At 33.3% G+C, this 26,613-nt stretch overlaps 2 protein-coding genes across 2 annotated transcripts in view; one reads left to right on the top strand and one right to left on the bottom strand.

Moving 5' to 3' along the window:
* The window catches only part of LOC143084004 (uncharacterized), a 144,855-nt gene extending 136,110 nt beyond the window's left edge, over positions 1 to 8,745 (bottom strand). Inside the window, exons 1-2 of the mRNA XM_076260411.1 lie at positions 8,542 to 8,745; positions 5,674 to 5,840 (exon numbers count right to left, since the gene is read on the bottom strand). The gene's annotated coding sequence lies outside the window, so the exon portion shown is untranslated. The remainder of the gene's footprint in view (positions 1 to 5,673; positions 5,841 to 8,541) is intronic.
* A 12,970-nt stretch (positions 8,746 to 21,715) lies between these two features.
* LOC143084321 (E3 ubiquitin-protein ligase CBL-C-like) lies at positions 21,716 to 25,835 on the top strand. Its single transcript, XM_076260733.1, has 2 exons — positions 21,716 to 21,961; positions 25,662 to 25,835. Exons 1-2 carry the CDS (start codon positions 21,716 to 21,718, stop codon positions 25,833 to 25,835), a joined length of 420 nt encoding a protein of 139 aa, XP_076116848.1.
* Positions 25,836 to 26,613: the final 778 nt, after the last annotated feature.

A 26,613-nucleotide genomic window follows, 5' to 3' on the forward strand; every position in this document is an offset into this window, starting at 1 on the left:
GAGAGTTGTCTCATTGGCACTCATACCACATCTTCCTATATCCATGTAATTAATAAGATGTGATGCATGTGAGAGGAAAATAATACTGAATAGACAATTCTGTTTGCACAAACACTGATAAATATAATATGTAAAGGTGGTCTCTCAGCAGATTAAAATAAACAAGAAATAATTGTAAGAGGATGCTGTTACGAAGTCTCCCAAACAAATTTAAGCTCCCATAATTCGTCATTCCCATGGTTGCCTGACATTGGGCAAGTTCCAGTACAAATTGGTTTTGTCTAGTAAAGTGATATGCATAAGTGACGCCTAGGGTTTGACCCCGCATGTCATTCAAATCTTCTTGAAATGACGAACAGGAATATCATATGGTTTACCTTTAGGGGTGGTGATCCAGAACATTTCAAAAAGGGGGATGGGGATGACCCCAATGGACTTCCCCTATATTTCATTTGATTTGTTTTATTGTCCTGTGCAAGAATGTATATGGTGTAGGGGTGGGGATCTCGACCGTTTACAAGTTTTCAAACATGAGGGGGTGTGGTGACCCTCAGGGACTCCACCTTTATTTCATTTGATTTGTCTTATTGACCCTTACAAGAATATATATGGTTAAGGGGTTGGGATCCCGACCGTTTACAAGTTTTCACACAGGAGGGGGTGGGGGTGACCCCAAGGGACTTCCCCATTACTTCATTTGATTTGTTTTATTGTCCTATTCAAGAAAATATATGGTTTAGGGGTGGGGATCTCGACCGTTTACAAGTTTTCAAACAGGAGGGGTAGGGGTGACCCTCAGGGACCTCCCCAACATATTTGATTTGTTAAATTGTCCCATACAAGAATATATATGGTTTAGGGGTGGGGATCTCTACCGTTTACAAAATATAAGAAAATTTGCAAATGGCAGGGGGTGGGGGTAAACCTGGAGACTAGCCCGGTATATTTCATTCAAATCAATTTGACATTATAAAGAGGAATAGAGAAATGACAGGGATAGGGGTGATCCCTGGAGACTTGCCCTACATTTCATTTGATTTGTTTTATCATGTCCCATGATCATAAATGAAGACCAGGTGTGTGCATCACTTATTGTTCTCAAGTTATAACTTTAAAAATAAAAAAAAAAACCTTGGGTTCTTTAGTTAAACCCCTCCCTTCCTTTTTCTTTTATTAAAAATTTTCCCATTTTCGTTTCATTATCATCATATCAATATTCACAATGATCGTTTTTCTCATACATGTCATAGGGAGAAACGAATCAGAAAGGTTAAAAAATCAGTTCGTGATTGAGTTTAAAAATAGAAAAATCACGTGACGATGTTCAGCTCGAAGCAATAATTTTACTTTCTGACTGGTTAATAATGTTAATATTGTTTAAGACAACACGAGTTATCTCCCGAAAATAACAATTCATTTTCATAACAACATTTTCTGACCTGAACAAGTCAGAATTGTCAAACACCAGGTCATCTAAAAGACCACGAGTCCGTATTTCCAGGTCGCGCGCCTTCATGAAACAGCAAAAAAATAACTTGCAAGGAACTTCTTTATAGGCAAAAAATATAAAAATGCCCATGAAAATACGGAGGTAATATGAATTACCTATCTAAAAATGCCCACAATGACCTAGATTTTCACTAAAAATCGTAAATAATCAATATAATATTCAATGACTTCTCGTTCGAGACACTTCCAAAACAACGACTCTCAAACACGTGATCTCTTGCAAAAAACCACGTGATCGTATGTGTCGTAGATCGGCGGCAAATTCAAAATAACTTCTGGTTTGACGGACTCGAGTGAAAACTACGCAAAACAAAAATTGACGCGTACAGGTCAGAATTTCAAAACACTTTCTGACTTGAAGAAGTCATTTTATTCTGACTTGTTTATGTCAGAGCTCTGACTGAATAATTAAAATGAGTCGTTGCCGATTTATTTTATGAAGGTATTTTAGCGGAAAATATGCGAATATAATTCTTTTTAAAGAGACTTCTCATCTAAAAAGTTCCGTTTTTGACGAATGGACTTATTTAATCAAATTAAATATTTATTTAAAACGTTTTTACGGAAAAAAAAACACTACAGAATAGTTAATATATTATTCCTTTATCGATGTTTAATCAATAATTGCACGACAGCTCCAGGAAAAGCATTAACACGTCAGTTTCCAGTTCAATCCGGTAAAGAAAGTGTTAAATAGATGCTGTAAAAATGATGTACAAATTTTGCTTACATTTTAATGTCATTGTTGAAACAATCAAGGGCCATAACTCCTGAACAGCATAAAAGAAGATTTGCACTATCAGACTTAACCTCCACTTTAAAAGGTTTGGTTAAATGTTTCGCTAGTTATTACACAGAAATGTCAGAAACAGTGATTTTTCAATCAATCACAAGGACCATAGCCATGATAGCACTTAATCCATAATATGAAAATGTAAAAGTGCTGGTAGCAACCATTTGTCGAAATTGGGTTTGTCAGTCAGAAATGTGTTTTTCTTGTTTTTGTAAAAATACTGTTAAAAGTAAGAAGATGTGGTATGATTGCTAATGGGACGACTCTTCACCAGAGAGCTTTCAATAATGAGCAAAACCTTTACCAAACAGCAATCTATAAGTAAGGCTCCAAAATGACAAATGTAAAGCACTTCCAACGAGAAAGGCCCAGCTGAGAACACACTTATTTCGTAGTGTATTTTTTTAGACAATAAATTCAAATTTAAAAAATGGCATCTGCTGCATCTCAAAAAGTTTTTACAGTGTAGTGTACAACTTTTGGGACAAATAATATCAAAATTATAGAAAAGTCTACCAGCTCCAACTTAAAATATGGACAATTCTATGTTCAGGGGTCTATAATTCAGTTTGACAGCTTCAGACATACTAATTTTTGACCTTCTTCAACTGGACAAAATCATTATTCTACATTACAATTCATCACCCAAATCTTTGTTTCACATGTAATTTCATCCCCATACTTTATATTTCATGCATAAAATATACTTATAAATAAATAAATTTGGAAAGTGTATCAAAAAAATATGCAAGTTATACACTGTTCACACTAGGAATGCTAGGGACTATATTTGTAGACAACGAAAATCAAAGGACGATAACTTGGACCAACTTAAGGCCAGATTTTTGTACAAATCAAGAAACGAAAAAACCAATATGATATATACATGTACAGCAACTAAAGACATTACCACTGAATTACAGGCTACTGACTTGTGACCATTTGAAATTGTTTTTTTTTACAATCTTCCCTTAGACTTGTATACTTAATCCCTATGTTCTTTTTTTAGCCATGTCAGCCATGTTGGTTGGATGGCAGGGTCATCGGATATATTTTTCAATCAAGATACGGTCCCTATTGAAAATTGTAGCTCACTCACAGAGTTTAATTCTATTTGGCCCAGTATATTAAGTGAAGATTTTTGTAAAAGATTGCAAAAATTTATGAAAAATATTGTTAAAAATTGACTATAAAAGGCAATTTAACTCCTTAAGGGGTCAATTGAACATTTTGGTCATGTTGACTTATTATGTAGATCGTACTTTGCTGAAAATTATATTGCTGTTAACAGTTTATCTCTATCTACAGATCTATAATAATATTTAAGATAACCAAAACTTGCAAAATTTCCTTAAAATTACCAATTCAGGGGCAGCAACCTAACAATAGGTTGTCTGATTCGTCTGAAAATTTCAGGGCAGATAGATTTAAAACTGTTGTACATTTTAACCCCATTTCAGATTTGCTCTTAATGCTTTAGTTTCAGAGATATAAGCCAAAAACTGCATTTTACCCCTATGTTTTATTGTTAGTCATGTCCGCAATTTTGGTTGGCAGGCCGGGTCATCGGACACATTTTTTAAACTAGATATCCTAGTGATGATTGTAGCCAAGTATGGTTAAATTTTTGCCCAGTAGTTTTAGAGAAGATTTTTGTAAAAGTTAACGGACGATGACGATGATGGACGACAGACGCCAAGTGATGAGAAAAGCTTACTTGGCCCTTTGGGCCAGGTGAGCTAAAAATATTTGGGGACTTATAAAATTAGTTTGTAGATTCACCGTACACAATTAAAAGGTAAAAATATCTGGGCCTTATCAAATATATATTTTAAGATTCACTGTACACGATCAAAATCTAAAAATATAGGGTGCTTTATACAATGGAAAGCAGGACACCCCTGCCTCTACCTTTACACATATATCGATATATATGTATATAATGTTCATCTCATATCTTTCCTTATTGCATTGATTGTATGTTGAATAATATATTTAACGAGACACTTAGTATGACATTTTTATTTTATTTACCATACACGCTTCAAAATTTTGATTACAAATTGCATTGTAAAAGTTCCAAAAAATCTGTTAAAAGATCCTCAATTTCAACATAACTTGTTCAGGGTTCAAGCTAACAGGCGACTAGGGCGAAGAAGTCGCTTTCCCGACCATCACTCCACTTTCCCCAACCCCATAAAGCGAAAACAAGTCGCCCTGTTGTTTACGATACTCGCTTTCAGTCGCTTTCGTCATCGGACATTTTCAATTTTTACCAAGTTCATGAAGTTGATGAAACATCAATTTTTTATTGATAATTAAAGAAATTCAGACATAAACGATTCATTTTCTAAGGAAAAGAGTTGAAGCATTGTCTTTACAATGTGTAGCAGGTTATTTAATTAAAAGACAACTTTTGATCACTTCATGCACTTCCGGTGCTTGTTACTTGAACGTACATCAACCTAACTGTAGTTGCCAAAATAATTTCGTTACTTCATTAAAACGTGATAAAAGTTGCCTCCAGTAAATGTTTAATCCATTTATTGCATTAAAAACGTCATGTTCCTTTCCAAATAGCTTGTCAAACATCGTTTATTTTTGTAAAATTTCTTGCATTCGTCCGCTATTGACCGTTTTCTAACTACGGATCGGAACCTGATCAGCTATGAACGAAATCCGTATTTTTACAATAATAACTACGGACGCATGGATGGAACAGCCGACAGAAGAATATTGATCCCAAAAGGAAAAATTAGGCATTCCACATGCATTAGCAGACTTTTGGTTACATCTAATTGATTAGTGTATATAATTCCATATAATTTATATGGATTGTTTCAAAATATTGATTAAAGTTGCTTAACTCTGAGACTATTATACTAATATCAATATATTATGGCCCAGCTTAACTTTGTATATCTTTTGATGAGAAACACTGAATTTCATACACAAGATTAAATTGTAATTGATATATTATAATTTCTTTACCTTTTTGACATAAATAAAAATCTTAGTGCTAGATATTTAGTTGACCAGTAGTTTCTATAACATGTATAAAGAACCTAAACTTAAACAACTTTGAATTTGAACTGTTACTTTAATTGTATACTCAGATATGAATTGAACAATATAAAAAGAACATTATTTATATTACCCTTTATACTATAGTAAAATCCAAACATTGTAGCGCGCCGCGCGAAGGAGCACTTCCCTTTCAAATTTCACCACTTCTCCCCATGATTCTGAAGTAGTCATGGTAGTGTAAGACCTGAACTTGTTAACAAAAATGGTTAACATGGTTAAGGGTGATTTTGAAAGAAACTTCTTAAAATAAAGTCCAAATACTAAGTATCAATACAATTAAATACCCAAAGTGAAATCTGTTGGTACGAGTTCTACAACCGTCAATATGGGATTACATGTGGGCCTTCGTCAAACTGTTATTGAAACTTCAGCATGTTATTGTTAAGTCTGTCTGCAAGGCCTTAATGCCACTTTATATAACATACCCCTTCTGCCACCAGTCAATCAAAATCTGAAAAAAAGTTTTAAAATTTAAAACATGTAAACAGATTAAACAGAATAGAGAATGGAAACAAGGAATGTATCAAAGAGACAACAACCAAAACCAGAGAGCAGAAAACAGCCAAAGGCCAACAATGGGTCATCAACACAGCCAGAAAGTTCCACACCCAGAGGCACACTTCATCTGCTCCCCCCCCCCACCCCCACCCCTTAGTTATTACAGACATACATGTATTTTTCTGTAATAACATAGGTGTACTATGCATGATTGGCAAACTATGAACTGTTATATCTTTCTATAGTTGAGTAAACATGTACATAAAGACAATAGTAATATCAATAGAACTTGTATACATTTTAACAAAACTAATGATGTATATTGTTCCTTTGAAACATATAACATACATATGTTATCACAGTTCTTTGATTTTTTACTATACAAATCCTTGAATTTTTTCATGGCTGACGTGTTACTATAGGGCCCCAAGATTTTTGTTTCCCAATAACCCGAATAAATCAGACCCTCCCTGTGATCGACTCTCCCACTCGCGAGGGCCTGAAATCTTAATACGAGTTAAAACTTTTGCATGAATACGACAATCTTTCGTTTATCGGAGAAAAGATGTCAATAAAAAAAACCAGCTACATTTTTGGCCAAAGCGTGGGAGGCAAACATGACAAAAATGCCCCTAAATGAACAAAAATAAATTCCAGAAAAAAATGACCGCCTTACCTCTTGAATCCACCCCTGAATTATGTACTCATTGTCCATGCCAAGTTTGCAAAACATATATTTTGTTATTGAATTTTTTAAATACTTCCTGGGTACAGCAATTAGTTTTTCACAGAAGGGTACTTGGAAGATATTGCCAATATGTGTCAATGAAAATGTTTCTAATATGTTTATATATTTGGTTGTGTACAATGTATATTGTATTGCACATGTATATATGCCTTTTATCTGCTATTGTGGCAGTGCGTATTTTGCGTATAAAAGTATTGAATTAAATGGAAGTACATGTATATTTTTTTACTGAAACCAAGATTAAATGATGCTACATTTTCAAAATGAATTGTTTTATGGATCCACCATGTCCACCTGACCCGATCTTTATTACTTTTAGAACTTGTTGTTCTTTTTATTATAATTAGGTATTTATGTACAGAAGTCATTTAGGGATACAGTTTTCGAAATGCAAAAACCATTAACGGAATGTCGATGATTGTAAACCGTACATACAAACAAGTCATCACTACTTAATTTGACAACAAATTTTGATTTCACGCTTATTACAATTATGATTCTATTTTTTTAGTAATTTTACGTGTCCCGCTCAACTTTGTTTCCTGTTTTCAGGCACAATAATTTGACTTTCATGTGTCCAAATACCAAAAATCAGCCAATCCTGTGTCACGCTAAGACCCCAATGAGACCCACTGTGATGACTGAAAGGCGTTATTACATACATGACATACATACATTGTTTCTTTGTAAAATAACCGGTTATTTCAACACAATTCATGACAGGAGGAGATATAAATCTATAAGAATTCCCCCAATAACTATACTAGTATACCTGTTATTTTCTGAAATAACTTGTTTAAATTATATGTATACCTTTGGTGGTAAATAATAATGTAAAATCTTTAATATACACCCTATCGCTATTTGTCTGCAGGCCATTACTGGGCATCACACAGGTTCTCGTAAAATTTTGACGTCATAATACAAAATATCTGACGCCACAATGGATAAAGTGATTGTTGTATGACGTTCATAGTTCCAGCGGGACAGATTCAGGATTAGCGATAAGGTGTATTGTCTCATACCTGTGGATGAGGAACCTAACTTGATGTTAATAATCAGTTCTTAATTTTATTTTAATTTTCAAATACAAAGATTTTATATTGTATGCACACTTTTGATTCTATACGCATTATAAATCAGTGGCGGATCCAGAAATGTTCATAAGTGGGGGCCCACTGACTGACCTAAGAGGAGGCCCGCTCTAGTCGCGCTTCAGTGATTCCCTACATAAGCAACCAAATTTTTTTTTCCAAAAAAGGGGGGGGGGGGCTGGCCCCTTGCCCCCCCTAAATCCGCCTCTGTAAGGGACGACATCAAAAGTTCAATGTAGGATAAAAAACTTAATTCAGATAGTTTTTTTAATGACCCCCCTACCCCCCTCTTAACTTACTTTGGAAAAATTGATTGACCCATATAGATATATGTAAAATCGATGTAGGATAAACAAAACTTACAGCAAGTTTAACCCCCACCCCCAAACTATTTGAATTAAGTTTTTTATCCTTCATTGATCTTTTGATGTCGTCCCTAAATGAAGGTTCATACAAGCTTTTTAAAAAACAATACTTGTTAACACAGTCATGACAAACTTCAGCGCCGCCTGGTGTCTAAAAACTCTTACACTTTTTAAATGCACTTTTTAACTTACAAATTTGTTTCCATAAACAATTTTACCTTGAAGAACATAAAATCACTTAGTTAAATGATTAATTAAACATTTCTTCTGTACTTGTTCAGAACATTTCGTCTTAATGCGAAGAAGAAGAGATATGGAAACCCGGAAATATGTCCATCGACCTGTTGCTGTGTCAAAAATGTAAAAAATATTTTTAAAATGAGCTATAAAAATGAGTATGTCATTTCTTCACATGAGTCAGATATAACAGAAATATTTAAAACTTACCCTTAAAAAGCCTTCGAAATGACGTCTTCTTGGTTAAAACGAATGTGTTGGCAGTTTGTCGATAGCAGCAACGCGGAAGTTTTGTCAAAACGAGACACTGAATATCGGGATTGGGACAAGTCGGACCAAGAAAACTCGGACCACTTTTAAAGAAACTCGGATTAGATTGAAAGACAAATCGGACCAGTTTGAAACAATGATTGGACCCATTTAAGGACGATTCCAAATATTTTCAAAGACAACTATGACCAATGTGAAACACTGATTGGGTCCATTTAAAACGGTTGATTCAAGGAAAAAAAGGGGGTAGAGGACGTAAGACCCGGCTCCCCCCGTTTGATCGCCAAAAATAATAAATAATTTTTCACGCTATATACAAATTTTTTTGGAATTGGGGAGGAGGGTGTCGTAGAACAACTAATTCACCTCAGTGAGGGTCTGGAATGGGGGAGGAGGGTGTCGTAGAACAACTGATTCATCTCAGTGAGGGTCTGGAATGGGGGAGGAGGGTGTCGTAGAACAACCAGAGACATATGTGTATATATGTCTCTGGAACAACTGATTCAACTCATATATATGTCTCTGGTGACACATATAAATTCAGAAAGTAAATTGGCAATGTTTTTTTGTAGAATAGTATATTTGTTTGGTACAAGTTCAACTTGTATGCGAAAACAGTCATGTACGTGCACTTAATTTTCTTGTTGGCTTTATTTCAAGAAAAAAATAATTTACGTGTTCCCTTGGTAAATGCAGGAATTTTCACTTCCGCACACAAAAGTCTACACTTTCTTATATGTCAAATCCTCTGTTTGCTAAGAATTTATCTCCTGTTAAAAGTTTCGTTAACAGTCGACAATTTTCAGTTATTTTCTGTTTACTAGATCGTCCGACCTCACGTTCACCCAACCTTTAGACAGACGGTATATAAGAGGGTGTGGATGGGGTATACAGAATAGACAATAATGGGCAAAAATAAAGAATAGAGTAAAATGGGCAAAAAAGAGAATAGAGAATAATGGGGTGCTAAAATATAATGAATAACTGCAAAATTTCAAGAATTGGGTAAAAATATACTGATTACAGAAAAGAACAATGTTCCGTCAGAATACAGTTATCAAGTTATTACAAAATAGCCATTATTGTTAAAGATAAAAAATAACAAGCGAAAAAAAATAAAGAATACAGAAATGAACCGGTACCCCAATCAACCGTTTACCAACATATAATGACACAGATAAACAAATCAAATGAACCGGTACCCTAATGAACCGTTGACCAACATATAATGACACAGATAAACAAATCAAAAACTTCACAGTTACTTGACCAGGTCTCAGCACGGGAAAGTACATTATAAGGTCTCTATAAAAACAGCAAAAAAAACAATGTCACAAAACTAGGAAACTTTCCATGTCACTTACTTAAGTGACAAGAAGAATTGTGTATCTGATAAGTCGACTTACTTAAGTGACAAGTAGACTTGTGTATCTGACAAGTCGACTTACTTAAGTGACAAGTAGACTTGTGTATCTGACAAGTAGACTTACTTAAGTGACAAGTAGACTTGTGTATCTGACAAGTAGACTTACTTAAGTGACAAGTAGACTTGTGTATCTGACAAGTATGGAAACGTATATTAGTCACCAGTTGATCAGTTGTCAACACAACTTGACGACAAAAATAAGAGGGAAAGTTGCATTGTTACTGAACTTGTACACTTAAACAAGTTTACTTGTTTAATTAATAATTCAACTTGTAGACTTACTACAAGTTGACTTGTTGAGTTCTTCTGAACAAGACCACAGACCAAAAAGTGTACATAATATTATTGTGTCCTAGTAAACTTTGCCGTTTGTTCACTTGCTAAATTGAACGTTTCTTTCGTGCTTTAGAAAAGTATACTTTCCGAGTTAATCGTGGTCACTTGTCGTGTTGTTTCTCGCCTTTCTTACATAGTATAAGTTCATTTGTATTGTTTTTATGAATAAGTCAACTTCACACAAGTGAACTTGTTAAGCAAATATCGTTGGTCTACAAGTGCAAAGTAAACATAATTTTCATATTACGCGCGAAATTATAGCGAGAAGATCTCTGAGCAAGAATGGATGCAAAAATGGAGACCGACTGTAACAGTGATGAGGTAATTAACTACAGTTTTTTTAACACGCCTATGACTAAAAGTTAATATTGTAAAAATGTTGGGTTTTTTTTTCATTTCAAAGGTGTGTAATATCAGAGACGTAGATACTATTTATCTGTTAGCGATCATCAGGCTACTTATCGAGATAGCTAAGTTTATTCTTTTCCATGAATCACGCCCGGAGCACAAAAATCGTGCTTGAAACATGAATTCCAGCATTATGATTGGTTAAAGTTGGAGTACGAGTACTAAAAACTTACTCGACAGTTTTATGACCGTGAGGCCTGGTAAACCCTGGGGGTAAACCATCAAATTTCAAGTGAGAGGTTTAGCTAACTATTAAAGTAACCAGGTTTATTGATCTTTATTACACAATTTTCTACATGAGGAAATGTCTGTACCAAGTCAGGAATATTACATTTGTTTTCCTTTTATTTATGTGTTTGAGCAGAGATGTATATTTGTCTCTGGTTTGAGCTTTTTGTTTTGGTCAATCTATTTTTTTTTTAGATCTAGTTGGGTTCTATCGACGTCACGATATGACTTAATTGGCTTAATTTGGTACGAAGCCACGTGGAAACACACACATGCGTAACAACCGTTTCATTCCCTTTTACATAATATCCCTATCTTTCGTTGAACTCCTGCAATCGAATCAATAGTCATTGAAAATTATACAATTTATTGTATTGCAATGATTCAGTAATAATACAGAGTCTTTCGATAAATCTGAAGTAGAGGTAAATGTATTTACAAATTAAGATTTGCTAAATATTCCTTAAATGCATTTTGATGTCTACTACTAGAACAGTGTCTTAAATGCTGAATCTGAGTCACGGACCGTTATTTGGCGATTTTGAGGAAAAAATATCTGGCCAGAATTTGGATGAAAAAAATATAAACCAGTGGCGGATCCAGAACTTCTTGTAAAAGTGGAGGGGGACTGACTGGCCTAAAAAGGGGGGGCTCCAGTCACGCTTTAGTGATTCCCTATATAAGCAACCAATTTTTTCTCACGAAAACACCAGCCCCTCCCCCTATTAAACTCTAATGTTGTGTGCCTGAATATTTAGGTTGCAGGGCCAGGAATACATGCAGTTATAAATATGGCATCAGTGGCAACTGGAGAGAGGCACAGGGAAATTTAGCATAAACATGACGTATGCAATAAAAAGTTTTAAGCTCTCTATTGGTTTTTATCTATATTTTAAAAATATTTATACTTTAATATTGCTTCATAAGCTACACATGCAAGTATATAGAGCTGGTAGTACAGCAGAGGCTGGGTTTTTATAAAATTCAAAGTTAATATCAAACTGTTTACTCCCCACCCCCTTTTCAAAAAAATTGTGATCCACCACTGTACAGGAGCAGATTCTGCAAATAATTTGGAAAAGGAAAGTCCAGCAAAAAAAAGGGAATCCCCAGGATAATAATTAATATAAAATAAAGGGATATGTATAAATGAGTACATATAGGACAAAATTGCAAAAATAGTTAGAATAATTATTTTAACGGGGCTTTTATTTTTGTTCTTCATTTTTTTTTTTGAATAATGCATGCAGTTGAAAGATCCAACAAATTAAAAACAAAACCCTTAAAATGATCTGCTATTGCAATAGTTATTGGCATTGTAACTTTTTCAAATTATATTTTCTCTGATTACAAGTGTTACTTTTAGGAGAGAAGAATGGCAGCCCAACTTGTGATAAGACCTCTTAAAGCCTGTAACAACACCAGAGAGCAGCGAAAAGGTATTGTCTGTTCCACTACAGGCTATGAAGAGTTTTTAAATACATGTAAGTTAGAATTTTATTTTCTATGCTGTATTAATATTTATTTTATACATGTAATTTAAGACATACTTATTTAAAATATTCTGATTTGTTATCAAATAGATATAGGAAGATGTGATGTGAGTGCCAATGAGACAACTCTCCATCCAAATAACAAATTAAGAAAAAAGTAAAACCATTATAGGTCAATGAACGGCCTTCAACACAGAGCCTTGGGCTCACACTGAACAACAAGCTATAAAGGGCCCCAAAATTACTAGTGTATAACCATTCAAATGGGAAAACCAACGGTCTAATTTATATAAAAAAACGAGAAAATTGAATCGAGAAACACGTATATATATATTACATAAACGAACGACAACTACTGTACATCAGATTCCTGACTTAGGACAGGTGCAAACATTTGCAGCAGGATTAAACGTTTTAATGGATCCAAACCTTCTCCCCTTTTTCCGAAACAATAGCATCACATAAAAGCATAACAGCTAAAATTGCAACATTAGATACATGTGTCTTATTTCCAGTTTTCTACACCATCAGCAATTTTAGATTTATTTTACTTTAAGGGATAATTATCTTTCTTTACACCAAAATTGAATCTAATGAAACACACACATTCAAGGTACCCCTCCCCCTATTTTCAGTAAGTGGAAGACCTTATTGTTTTTTTTATGTTGTACACTGCAAACATTATTATTCAACTCTGATTGGAACAAAAAACATTGGAGGACAAAATCTACAACTTAAGCTTACTGAGTATTGTCAAACTTGTTCTGTATCCAGCAGTAAATCTTGTAGAAAGATGGTTGTAATCCACATATACAGTTCCCCCCAGTCTTGTACATAAAATAAATATATATATACTAGTTCAGTGATAATGAATGCCATACTAATCTCCAAATTGTACACAAGAAACTAAAATTGAAATAATACAAGACTTATATAAGGCCAGAGGCTCCTGACTTGGGACAGGCGCAAAAATGTGGCGGGGGTAAACATCTTTAAGAGATCTCAACCCTCCCCTATACCTCTAGCCAATGTAGAAAAGTAAACGCATAACAATATGCACATTAAAAATTCAGTTCAAGAGAAGTCCAAGTCTGATGTCAGAAGATGTAACCAAAGAAAATAAACAAAATGACAATAATACATAAATAACAACAGACTACTAGCAGTTAACTGACATGCAAGCTCCAGACTTCACTTAAACTGACTAAAAGATTATGATTTCATCATATGAATATCAGACACAATCCTTCCTGTTAGGGGTTAAGTATCATACCATCATGACATATATGAGAAAAACATAACCCGTGTCAATTTGCCTGAAAAACCATTTTTTGATAAATGTGTTTTAATAGTTCTGATGCAAAGACTCTAAAGAATCAATATTAACACCAAAATATGCAATTTTTAATGACCTGACAACAGTATCTTAACTATATCCCTTCTTAATAAGTCTATTTAAGGTTTATGTTTTACAATATTGACAATTGTTACTTCAACTATTATCATGCCCCAAATAGAATACACACAAAACAATTGCCCTAGCACTTAAACTATGTCAAAATTTTTAATATTTTTCTTTCAAGATATTTATAAATTTTGTGTATTTAGTTGCTTGCATGTAAAAAAAAATGCATGTGATTGAAAATTTGAAAGACAAGGTAATTTGGTTATTATGATTGGCAAAGTTCAAAGGGTTTCATATCAGACTCCACCTTTGAGCTTGATTGTTTCCTGATTATTGCAGACTTTATCAATCATACTGAAAATGTATTAGTACTGTCATTTTATTGTCCTCTGTGAGGTGCCTTGTTGGGGACATAGAAATACTGGGTGTCTGTCTGTCTGTTCGATCTTGTTAGCACTCTCACATGTACAATTTTACCAGAATTTTATGAAACTTATTTTAAAGGTTTATATATTACAATGTATTAGTAATGTCTTAGACAAGTTTGAAAATGTGTGACAATCAACTTTCTCAAAAAGAGTAATCTCCCTTTGAAATATTAATTATATGGAAAATAGCCTTTTAAGAGTTATCAGGGGTTTGCCAGAATCAACTTATTTTATAAGTGAAAAGCAATAATGTCTCAAACAAGTTCTAAAATGAATGCATATCAACTTTTAAAAAAAAGTCATGCTCCTTAGAAATATTTATTCTATGGAAAATGGTCTTGTTAGGTCTCTCACATGTACAATTCTTGCAAGAATTTTATGAAACTTATGTCATAGATTTATATAAGTTATGTATGAAACTTATATCATAGGTTTATATATGTTAATGTATCAACAAGTTCGAAAATGGGTGTGAGAATCAAGTGTTTCTTAAAGAGTTATCCCCTTTGATAATATCAATTATATGGAAAATGGCATTGTTAGAGCTCTCATAGGTATAAGACAATAGTCTTGATTTTTTTTTATGAAACTTATATTATAGGTTTATAAATGTATAAACAATGTCTTGGACAAGTTAGTATATTGGTGCAGATCAACTGTTTTGAAAGAGTTATGCCTCTTGCAAATGTTAATTGTATTGAGAATAGTTATATAGAGCTCACAAAGATACAATTCTTAACAGAATTATATGAAACTTTTTCTATAGGTAAACATCATCAATATCAATGGACTAGGTTGTAAATATTGGTGCTAATGAACTTTTAAAAAAAGAGTTATATGCCCCTTGTAAATGTTTATTGTATGGCAAATAGTTTCAATCTCTTGCAATCTCCTGTGTTCATCTTGCCACAATGGAACTATGCTCATTCATTGGTAACATGTTAAAAGTCAAAACTAGCTAGTAAATTACCAAACTACTGTCATTTGCCAATTGGATTTAAATAAGCTACCCTAAAGAAACAACCAAATGTTTAAAGTCATAAGAAACCTCAAATTGAAAAAAAAATATGCATATGTTTTTTATAACTAAATGGATAGTTTTAATGATACAACTTATGTACATATACTTTTTTCTGAGGATAATTCTTTAATTTGTCCACATTTAGAAGAAGTTTACCTATTTTGGAAGGAAGCAATTCGCCGGCATATTTTCCATACATGCATAGTGACCTGAGCGTAACCCTCCTCGTAAAAATCTGGTGGTCGCAATACGCATGGATATGTCACTAAAAACAAACAGTTATCTGATTGTACATGTCATGCATGTTAAACACGTGCTCAATACCCATGCTTTTTGTTATTTGTTTACTATAAGGTGACAAATGGTAAACTTCAGCTTCAGCATTTAATGAGCAGCTGGTCGGAGACCACTATTGTTGTCCCTTAATTTTTCGTTGTTCACAAATATAGTCCCTAGTGTTGACAGTGGGTTACTTGCCATTAATTTGTATATCCCTTCCAAATTTATTTCTCCATGTTTTGCCTCAAATTGCAAGTAGAGGGGTGAAATTACATTGTAAAAAAATTTCGGTCCAGAATTTAAAAGGAAAGTAGTGATTTGGTCCAGCTGAAAAAGGTTTAAAATTAGCACTTCGGAAGCTGTCAAAAGATTTCAGGACGCTCTAAACATAAAATTATCCATATTTTGAGTTAGAGACGATGAAGTTTTCTATAATTTTGATATAATTTGTCCCAAAAGTAGTACAACACACTGTAAAAGTTTCTTTGAGAAAGCGCTGGTGGGATTTTTTTTAATTTTCGTTTATTTTTCTAAAACTAAAAGAATTGCACTACGAAATAATTGTGGTCTCGGACCAGCCATATTTGATAAATCATAACAGACAGAGAGAAAAAAAATGACGATAATATGATATATTTGTGTGAAAATTGGGAAAATCTAGCAGATGGCCTAAGTTTATGATATACACATTTATCATATATTTAGTACAAAATACAGCTATTTTGTATATCTAATAAAGGTGCGTTTTCCAGTCTGTATCACCTACCCTGTATCGCATACCCTGTATCGCAAAGCTAAACCCGTATCGCATACCCCGTATTGCATGGTAAAACCTGTATCGCATACCTTTTTTTTTTTTTTTTTTTTTTAACATAAAGTCAGTTTTTTGTTTTTTTTGCTTCAGAATTTTTTTTCCTAAAAATAGGTCAATTTTTTGAATGACGTCATTGTTTGGTATGTAACTTCACAAACGTCAAGTTTTCAGATTGAATGTGACGTCACGAACATCAAGTTTTTACAACATATTTTTTGGTAACCTAGGTGCTTCGTAAAAATAATTGAGCAGTTATTTTAATGCTATGAAACAAGACAAAAGCAGTACTGAAGGTAACCCAGTGCTATGGATCAGAAAACAGTTCATATAATATAATACTCTTCTGTTGAAATATATGATAAAGCATATAATACATGGCAAAATCTGTATCACATGCCGTAACACCCTCAGCCAATATCATCCCTCGGGCCTAAAGGCCCTCGGGATGATACGACATATGATACGGATTTTGCCATGTATTATTCTCTATATATTGGTTCAAGAATTGGATACACATTATTTTTCACCACTCACTTAATTCATATGACTTTAGCATTTCATTTGTTCATATTTGTATTGCTGACATGAGAAGTACATTCTTTGTATTGGGAACTATTTTCTTGACATATTATAATGTCTAATATAATAGCTTTAAAACTGTTCATTTTGTTGTTGAGATTGGTGCAATACATTTTTTTTGTTAAAATGTATAAATGTCTGTATACATGGTGTATTTTATATGGAATGAAACTACATTTCAGCCGATTATAGTAAACTTATTATTTCTTCTCAAATTCAAATGATCACAAAAAAGAAAATATATTTTTCAATGCAAAACTTGATAAAAAATTTAAAAAGGCAATACCATATTTATCTTCATGATCTCAACACAACAATACTTGTTTAAGATTCAATATTTTGACGACTTGTTTATTTGTATAAATAAGCAGATGTTATAAAAAAGAAGATATGGTATGATTGCCAATGAGACAACTATCCTCAAAAGACCAAAATGACACAGACATTAACAAGTATAGGTCACCCTACGGCCTTCAACAATGAGCAAAGCCCATACCACTTAGTCAGCTATAAATTGCCCTGATAAGACAATGTAAAACAATTCAAACGAGAAAACTAACCACCTTATTTATGTAAAAAAATGAACAAAAAACAAATATGCAACACATAAACAAACGACAACCACTGAATTTACAGGCTCCTGACTTGGGACAGGCACATACATAAATAATGTGGCGTAGTTATTCATGTCAGCTGGATCCCAACCCTCCCCTAACCTGGGACAGTGGTTTAACAGTTCAACATAAAAACGAACAATAAAAATCAGTTGAAAAAGGCTTAACTGATCAGATGGACAAAAATACAAGTGGACGTGGCCGGGTATTTGTATATCCTGACACAAAATGACACAATGAACAGATTTGAGAGTACGCGCAGTTATCTGACAGATAGTTCAAAGCCACTAACAGCTAATAAAAAAATCATGCATCTAAGACTAAATATGCTTTGTACCTCATATGTACCTTAATTGAATTATTTATACATATAGGCTGTGCTAAGTTTGAAGTTGAAGCCATTGTTTGTGTGGTTCTTGAGGAAGATGGGACTGAGGTTGATGCAGCATATTTTTCACTCCTACCAGAGAATACTAATTTAATGATACTCTGTCCTGGACAAACCTGGCAAAAAGATACACCACAGAGTAGCACCACACCTAGTGATGAAAGTGAGTAAGAAATCTTTCAAAGAAAAGCGTAAAAAAGTTATATAAGTATTGAAATATCTCACTTCCAAATATAAAAAAGAAGATGTGGTATGATTGCCAATGAGACAACTTCCCACAAAAGACCAAAATGCCACAAACATTAACAAATATAGGTCACTGTACGGCCTTCAACAATGAGCAAAGCCCATACCGCACAGTCAGCTATAAAAGGCCCCGATAAGACAATGTAAAACAATTCAGGCTAGAAAACTAACGGCCTTATTTATGTAAAAAAATGAACGAAAAACAAATATGTAACACATAAACAAGGGATAACCACTGAATTACAGGCTCCTGATTTGGGACAGGCACATACATAAATAATATGGCAGGGTTAAACATGTTAGCGGGATCCCAACCCTCCCCTAACCTGGGACAGTGGTATAACAGTACAACATAAGAACGAACAATAAAAATCAGTTGAAAAAGGCTTAACTCATCAGATAGGCAAAAAATACAAGTGGACGTGGCTGGGTACTTATACATCCCGACACAAAAAAACACAATGAACAGATCTCAGAGTACTCACAGTTATCTGACAGATAATTTTAAGCCACTAACAACTAATAAAAAAATCATGCCTCTAAGACTAAACACTCAATCCGTACACATCCAACATACAATGGATTTAGTGTAAAGACGTCATAAACAGCCAGAGAAAAACATGACCTTGTGCAATGCCAAGTTACAGGTATCGACAGATTGTAGTGTTGGGGTTGTAGTAAATATTAGTTTTGATTACACAAAAATATCTATTCTCATGATCTACTTCTACTGAGTCTACTACTTAGTGATCACTGTCATCTATATAAATAAGAAGATATAGTATGAGTGCCAATAAGATAATCCTTCCATGTCAAAATGTATTTAACGTAAACTTATGCTCACTCTTCTCTGTCACTTGTTTGGTGTGTGCATGAAAAGGAACATGAGCTATAATCAAATATTTTGAATCCCTTGCACATATTGAGCTCTTACTTAAGTTTCATGATACACTTTTGAGAAAAAACAGTTAAGGGAACCCATTGTCATGACACAAAATCAGTTACATGAACAAGAAAAATAAAAAAGCAAAGGAACAGCACTTTCATTGCTAATCTTCGTCCTCAAGTCTACCTGCTGCTGTTACATCCCCAAACTTTAGAGTTGGAGGTAGAAATAATGGGTTTTGAGGTAGAGAGAGAGAATTATGGTAAAGGTGCCCAGAAGGGGGATATAATGATCCAAGACAGTTTAAGAATGCTGGATATATGAATTGGCCCCATGGTACATTAAATTTAGATCTATTATTTGAAGGGACCTGGTCATAATCAATGAGGGGGGTAATGGGGGGGTTAATTGTCATCACAGTTCACAAAATTAATTTGCTGATAACAGTTCGCAGGAAATACCCCAAAACTGTTCCCAAAAAATAACAGTTTAACACATTCAACACTGTTCATGCAAAAACAACGATTTAAAACCTTCACCATTGAGAGCGTTTATCAAATTGAATAAATGTGTCACAAAAAAAGCACTAATCACGAGTCATGGATAATAAATCCATGTAAAATCAAATCACGGAAATTTCCACAATCACGGAGGACAAAAATAACCCATCAGCACCTAGGCTCATCATAACAAGTCAACACTGAGCTTGAGCATGCGAACCCTGCTTGGGTGGGTACATGCGACTCTAATCTTTATCATGTTTATTTACTAGGATTTTCAGTTTTCCTATTGAAGGTTTGCAGTTTTTTCCAGCAGTCCGGCTTCCTCCCTTAAAAAACCGGCTGGCTTGAATTGAATACTGTGGATTCATTTATTTTCGTGGGCACCAATTTTCGTGGATGAAGGAAAACTTACATATTTGTGGATATTTAATTTTGTGGTTTTGCTGAAGTCTTTATACAAGCCTTTAGAAAATTTGTCATTCATTGAACATTTAATTTCCTGGTTCGCCTATTCCCATTCTTAATAGGACAGCATTTAACCCCTTGTACTTTTTTGATATGTTAAGGGATAAACCCAAGGTTGATGTCATATATAGAAAAGTGTAGGACCACCAGCAGAGTGTCAACAGCTGAGGTAAGGTTTTTAAATTCTTAACCTCTTTTGTTCAAAGTTCCAATTTGTGCAATTGAAGTTTTTTTATATTTATTCCAGAATCATTAAATGCCTAATCAGATAGTACAAATATGAACATTTGCTCTGCTTTTGTTAAGCAGACAAAATCATCTGTTAAATTGTGAACAACAATTAAAATAAAAAAATAAAAAATAAATGTATATTTTCCCAAAGGAATCAAAAAGAAAGGTGAGCATTTGCCATCACTTGGCCTCCATTGTCGTCGTCTTAAACTATTTCAAAGATCTTCTCTTTTGAAACTACAAAAATGTACTAAACAAATTCCAACCAAACTTAAGCTAAATGATACCAAGTGTATCTAGATTAAAGTTAATGTTTTATATTCCATTTTGTCAAAAAAACATGGCCACCATTGCTAAAAAAAGAACATGAAAATCACAGTTGTACAGACTTTTTTTTCGAAACACCTTCAGATATTGGGCTGCTATTTGGTATGTGAGTTAACCAGGATTAGTTACCGATCAAGTTTAAGTTTAGTTCCGCTCCACTAATTTCGACGAAATTTACAAGTGCTTTTGACTTTGAGAATATTTTGAAAATGACAGTTATACTGTCTTTTTTTTCTGAACGCCTTCAGATATTGGGCTTATTTTTGGTATGTGAGTTAACCATAATGAGTTACAGGTCAACTTTAAGTTTTGTTCTGCCCTGCTAATTTTTGATGAAATTACCTGCTTTGACCTTTGATAAATTGTTGAAAATCACAGTTTATTCTATACGCCACCAGATTTTTAGCAGATTTTTGATATGTGAGACTACCATTATGTCCACATGTGTTTATATTGAAATTGCAGATTTTTCAACTTTTTGGGACAGGGCCATTGGTGTTGCTTTGACACATCTAGTTCAGATAAAACTTTCCTGTTTGCTGATACTCAGATATACTTTCCTGTTTGCTGATCATCATAACTTTAAAAAAAAAATCAATATGTAAATGAACTTCAAATTTTTTTACAAACTTCTCTGATATGAATGCTAGGAATGACTTCATACTTGGTCACCAGCTTAACAGTGATGAGTTGTAAAATGTGAGAATTTTTCAAATGTTTTCATTTCCAACTTCATGTTTCCTGATACTTCGATTTTTTTTTTATCTGTTCAGCCATTCTTCTGAGTTAAAGGGGAGGTAAAAAAAATTTGCTTAGCACAATATTATGTGCAACTTATTGTTCATATTATAATATAAAAAATAATGCTCATATGCTCATATTATAATATAAAAATTAATCAAGTTTCAACTATTCAAAAAGATTTATAAATTAATTTTATACCATTTTTACAGAAGAAAACAACATCAGGGAGTAGAACGAAGGCTGTGATAATTGGTTGGCAGCACTACTCTTATTCAATTAATAAGTATATTCTAATGAAAAACAGCACAAAACATTTTAACATTGGGCCTCGACCCATCCAAATGAACAAATGTTTAACACAAAACCAAGTCCTCCAGGAGATGGTGGCTATTTTTTTTCCAAATGGGAAAAACTTCAAAGGAAAACTGCAGAGGATGGAGTATTTCCTTGGAAACTATAAGGGTGATGGGGCAGTCTTTACACAGTTGGTTGAATATGGAAAAGACAAACCACACTTGTATTTACACACAAAAGAAAAGGTATGAGTAAACCAAATTATGGATCACTATATGTTGCATTGTTTTTTTATGTGTGATGAAAAGGTTTTGTCGCATATTAAGCAGAATCTCATACATCAACACTTTTAGAAAATAAAGGGATATTTAGTAAATGTACTTACAAAATGCATAGGAAAAATAAAAATTATCAATAAACAGGGCTTTTATTTCTGTTCAACTTGTATGTCAATGTAGCATCTTCAACAATGAACAAATCATTCATATCCTACTATGAGATCAATATGGCCCCTAGCGTCGACTTTTAGACCACTGAAAAAAAATGTATTTTTAGCTCATGTTTCCTTAAAAAAAATGTCAGCTTTAGCCATTTCTACTTGGCATCCATTGTCATCCCTCATAAACTATTTTAAAAATCTCCTCTGAAAGTATTGAAATAATTCTAACCAAACTTTAGCTGAATGATTCTTAGGGTATCTAGAATTAAGTTTATGTTTTATTTTCTGTTTCTTCTAAAAACATGGCTGCAATGGTAAAAATAGAACAAATGGCTGAAGTGCAGTTTTTGGCTTATGTCTCAAAAACTAAAGCATGAAGAGAAATCTGACAAGGAGTTAAAGTGACACATTCACCAAAAGTTGTGGAGGGAACTCTTAAGGAGTTATTGCCCTTTAAATACAATTTTACAAAATTTGTTCATCATGTTTGCCAAAAAATGCAAGTGAGTGACATAGAATTAAAACTAATTAAAAGTACAAATATTCATTATGGTGTGATCTTTTTAATTTGTATGCCAAATTAGAATTTTGACCCCAATTCCATGGTTTACTGAACATGGATAAAAGTGCAATTGGGGTACTGTGTAGTGTGGATAAATGTTCTTGGTTGACTAAATTACCACACATGGAAGAAATTATCATCCAACTTGGAAACAGTCTGTGTTCAAAATAGGTAACAAATATTAATGGAGGCTTCTGCAAACCTAAAAGCCTAAAATGTGGCACACAGTACATATTTTGCCTTAATTGTAATTAGTGAAACTGGGCTTCAGAATTTAAAGGTGCATGTAGTATTATAATTCATATATATGTAGTATTTATAATAATTTTTTATTGCAGATACCTAAATTTGAGATCCAATCTGGTTCTGACAGTCAAGACAGTGATATAGAACTACCAGCACTATCAACTTCAAGGAACTCCCCTCAAAATGCCACTCCATCTTCGTCGCAGACTTACCAATTGCAATATACCACTATGACCCCACCAGCAAGTAACCAATATAGCATGTTGACCCCACCAGCAAGTAACCAATATAGCACGTTGAACCCACCAGCAAGTAACCAATATAGCACGTTGACCCCATCAGCAAGTACACATGTCTCTCCTGCAGACTGGATACAGCTAGATACACCAACTGTCAGCGTATCGAAAGACTTCATGCACAGGTCAATTACTGCAGTTAGTATGTTTCTAAATTCATAAAAAATATGTATACCCTTCATAAAAGAGGACCAAACTGTTTTCTTTCAGCATGTCTGTCTCATAAATATTTTTTTTATATGAGTGAGCTATGTTGTGTTTTCAGATTCATCACTCAACAACTTTCAAACACTAAATTCTTTTATACATAGTTGAAAATGTCCGTTCTATTTTTCTTTAGAACTACATACAAGATCTTTCTGGAATTTATCAATGCTAGAAATGTGTTCTATACCATGTAAAATTTTAAGATTCATTACTTAACATGTGAAATGAACGCTACTTAGTAACTTATCTGTGCTTTCTGAAATGTGGTATAAAGGTTAATATGAGTGAGCCATATATGTTTTCAGTTTCATCACTTAATAACTTCCTGTTATCTGTATACTTTTTATGAGGGTATCAATATTATTTAACATAGAATAAACTAGAGGTACTGTGATCAGAGCTCACAAAATTATACCCCTGCTCCTTGCAAATTTGATGTTTTGGTATTGGAAACTCTAAAAATCAATTTGACCAGAAACCAAATAGGAGGTGCACTATGGTATTATATGATTAAGAATTTCCAAAAGTTTCATTTAAGAATTGAATGATTCTTTTTGTAAATTTATTGGGGTGTAAAAGCGTTGACCGAAGTACATTTTGTATGAAGCGCGGAAGCGCTTCATACTAAAAATGTGTGCACGGTCAACGCTTTTACAACCCTATAAAGTTACAAAAAGAAGCATTCAATACTTATAATTACATTTTTTAGCTATGATCATGAAAACACGAATTTTATAAATTTTGTATATTATTCACCTGTGTACTTTATTGTGGGACCACGTGCTATCATGAATGCAAAGTTTTATTGAGTGATGCAATTGTTTACGGAATAACAAGTGATGTGCCGTTAGCCAATCAAAATAAAGTATTATAATGAAACATACATCTAATGTAATTATTAAATAATGATTAGCAGTTTAGGAGAAGTTGTTCATACAAAATGAGTATCCCAATTATATGGCAATGGTAAAAATCCATGTTTTTGAAATAAAAACTAAAAAAAATAACCTTGAACAAAAACAAAATAGGAGGTGCATGATAGCATTATATCATAAAAAATCTTGAGAAAGTTTCATTAAATTATAATAAGTGGTTTAGGAGGAGTTGGTGATACAACATGGATACCCCAAGGTTTTGTCAATTGAAAAGTCCATGTTTTTTAAATGGAAATCCAAAAAATGATTTTGAACAAAAACAAAATAGGTGCACAATTGCATTATATCATAAACAAATCTGGGAAAGTTTCATTAAATTATAATCCGTGGTTTAGAAGGATACAACATGGATGCCCCTTTTTCATGGCAATAGTTAAGTCCCATGTTTTTTCAAATAGAAACTCCAAAAATGATTTTCACAAAAACAAAATAGGAGGAGCACAATGGCATTTCGTTCTGACAAGTGGTTAAGGAGGAGTAGGGGATATAAAATGAAACATAGTGTGCAGGACGGACAGAGGGAAGGACAGACTTTCCCATCACTACATACCTCCACTTTAAAAAGCGGGTTATAAAAATTAAAATGGGGAATGTGTTAACAATTTGCAAGGCTTCAGCTTAACAATTACATGATCATGCAGTTCTTTGTATTTGTATTCATATCTAGTATATTAATGTTTTAATATTGGGGTTCTCATGACAAATATATGCCAAGCAAGTGTAACAGAAACACATTTTCTTGCTTCTTCAGATATATGCATACATTTATCAAGCCTGTTTAAAAAAATGGGTGAAAAAAAATCTTGCATTAGTTTTGTGTAATCAACTCTATAGTTTTCAACCTAGGTCTGTAAAACTTTACAGGAAGGTAAGCTAACACACATGTTTAAGTTCTGAACAGGCTATTTTGGAATTGTTTGAAGAGATATATCTCTTTTTTTCAATTTTGGAAGCATAGTTATTTTCCAGTAAAAAATATAAACAGTGTATTTTTTTGTAATAATCTCCTGATCACACAGTTTTCAACTACGATCCCAATTCAAAAATCACTAAACCAACCTGGGCATTTTAGACTGACCAATTTTTTATTTTTTTCTTCCATTAAAAGCTTACTAACAACTAAAAATTCTATCAATTATCTTTGTTAAAATAAAAAATCTGACAATCAGACACAATTTTTTACCTTAGTTTTAGGTATATCAGCTACCAATTTTTGCCAAACTGTTAATTAATGTAATATTATAATTTCTTGTCTTTTAGCACGATGATAATTCACAAAGGTGCACAGTGTGTGTGGATCGACCAAAAACTGCAGTTATAATACCATGTGGTCATACATTTTGTATGGCATGTGCTACACAGATTGAGGTATTAGACCAGCCTTGTCCGGTATGCAGAACAGCCATTCAAGATGTAAATCAGTGTTTTCCTTAAAAGAGGATTATAGACATAATGAACATGTATGATGATATGAGATTTGTTTTTTGTATTTTTTTCTTGGTAGTATAAATGATGGCTGTGAAGAAGTTCTGTCATTTTTGGATAACTTTTGTTCAGACAGTTTGCACCAATTCATAGTTGAAGGTCATGATAGAAATTTTACTTGATTTGACGACAACTCTATCTACATATACTTAAATTTTTACAATGGTTTTATGTCAGACATGCATCTGAGTTTATGCACTTTTTAGTCTGTTTTGTGCAACTGTCATTTATTTATGCATGAATATAAATAAGATAAGTGTATCATTTTATAAAATCCATAATTGACATGCTTCCATTTATTGATCAGATCAAAAAACTTGTTCTGTTGTTGTTATGAGTCTGTTTTTTCTGTTTATTGTCATACTAAAATGTTTGTTTAAAGGTTGACAGTAGCTCTTCCTTCATTATGACAAAGTCTTCAAATTTCATATCTTATTGTGTTTATCTTATGAACATTAGGAAAATGTAGTAATTAGATCAGGTAAATGATTAGAAATGCTTCATCATTTCGTGGAGTCTTTATTTATTTAAGTTTCTGGCCTAATATATTTATTTTTGCAGTAGATGTAGATTTGAGTTACAGCCAAAAAAATTGTAATTATAATGTAGGTGATGATGGCTTGAAATATTGGTATCATAGAAACTGACTCCTGCAAATGTATTAAAAAACTTGGGTGTTTTACTAGTAAGCCAAAAATAATATTGAAATATCAGGCAAACAAGAAAT

This window comes from Mytilus galloprovincialis, chromosome 7, assembly GCF_965363235.1.
Source record: "Mytilus galloprovincialis chromosome 7, xbMytGall1.hap1.1, whole genome shotgun sequence".
NCBI lineage: Eukaryota > Metazoa > Mollusca > Bivalvia > Mytilida > Mytilidae > Mytilus > Mytilus galloprovincialis.

Coding starts and splice junctions, on each gene's coding strand:
- LOC143084321 (XM_076260733.1), top strand. CDS start 21,716: ATGAAAAACAGCACAAAACATTTTAACATTGGGCCTCGACCCATCCAA. Junction 21,962..25,661: donor ATTTACACACAAAAGAAAAG/GTATGAGTAAAC, acceptor CTTGTCTTTTAG/CACGATGATAATTCACAAAG.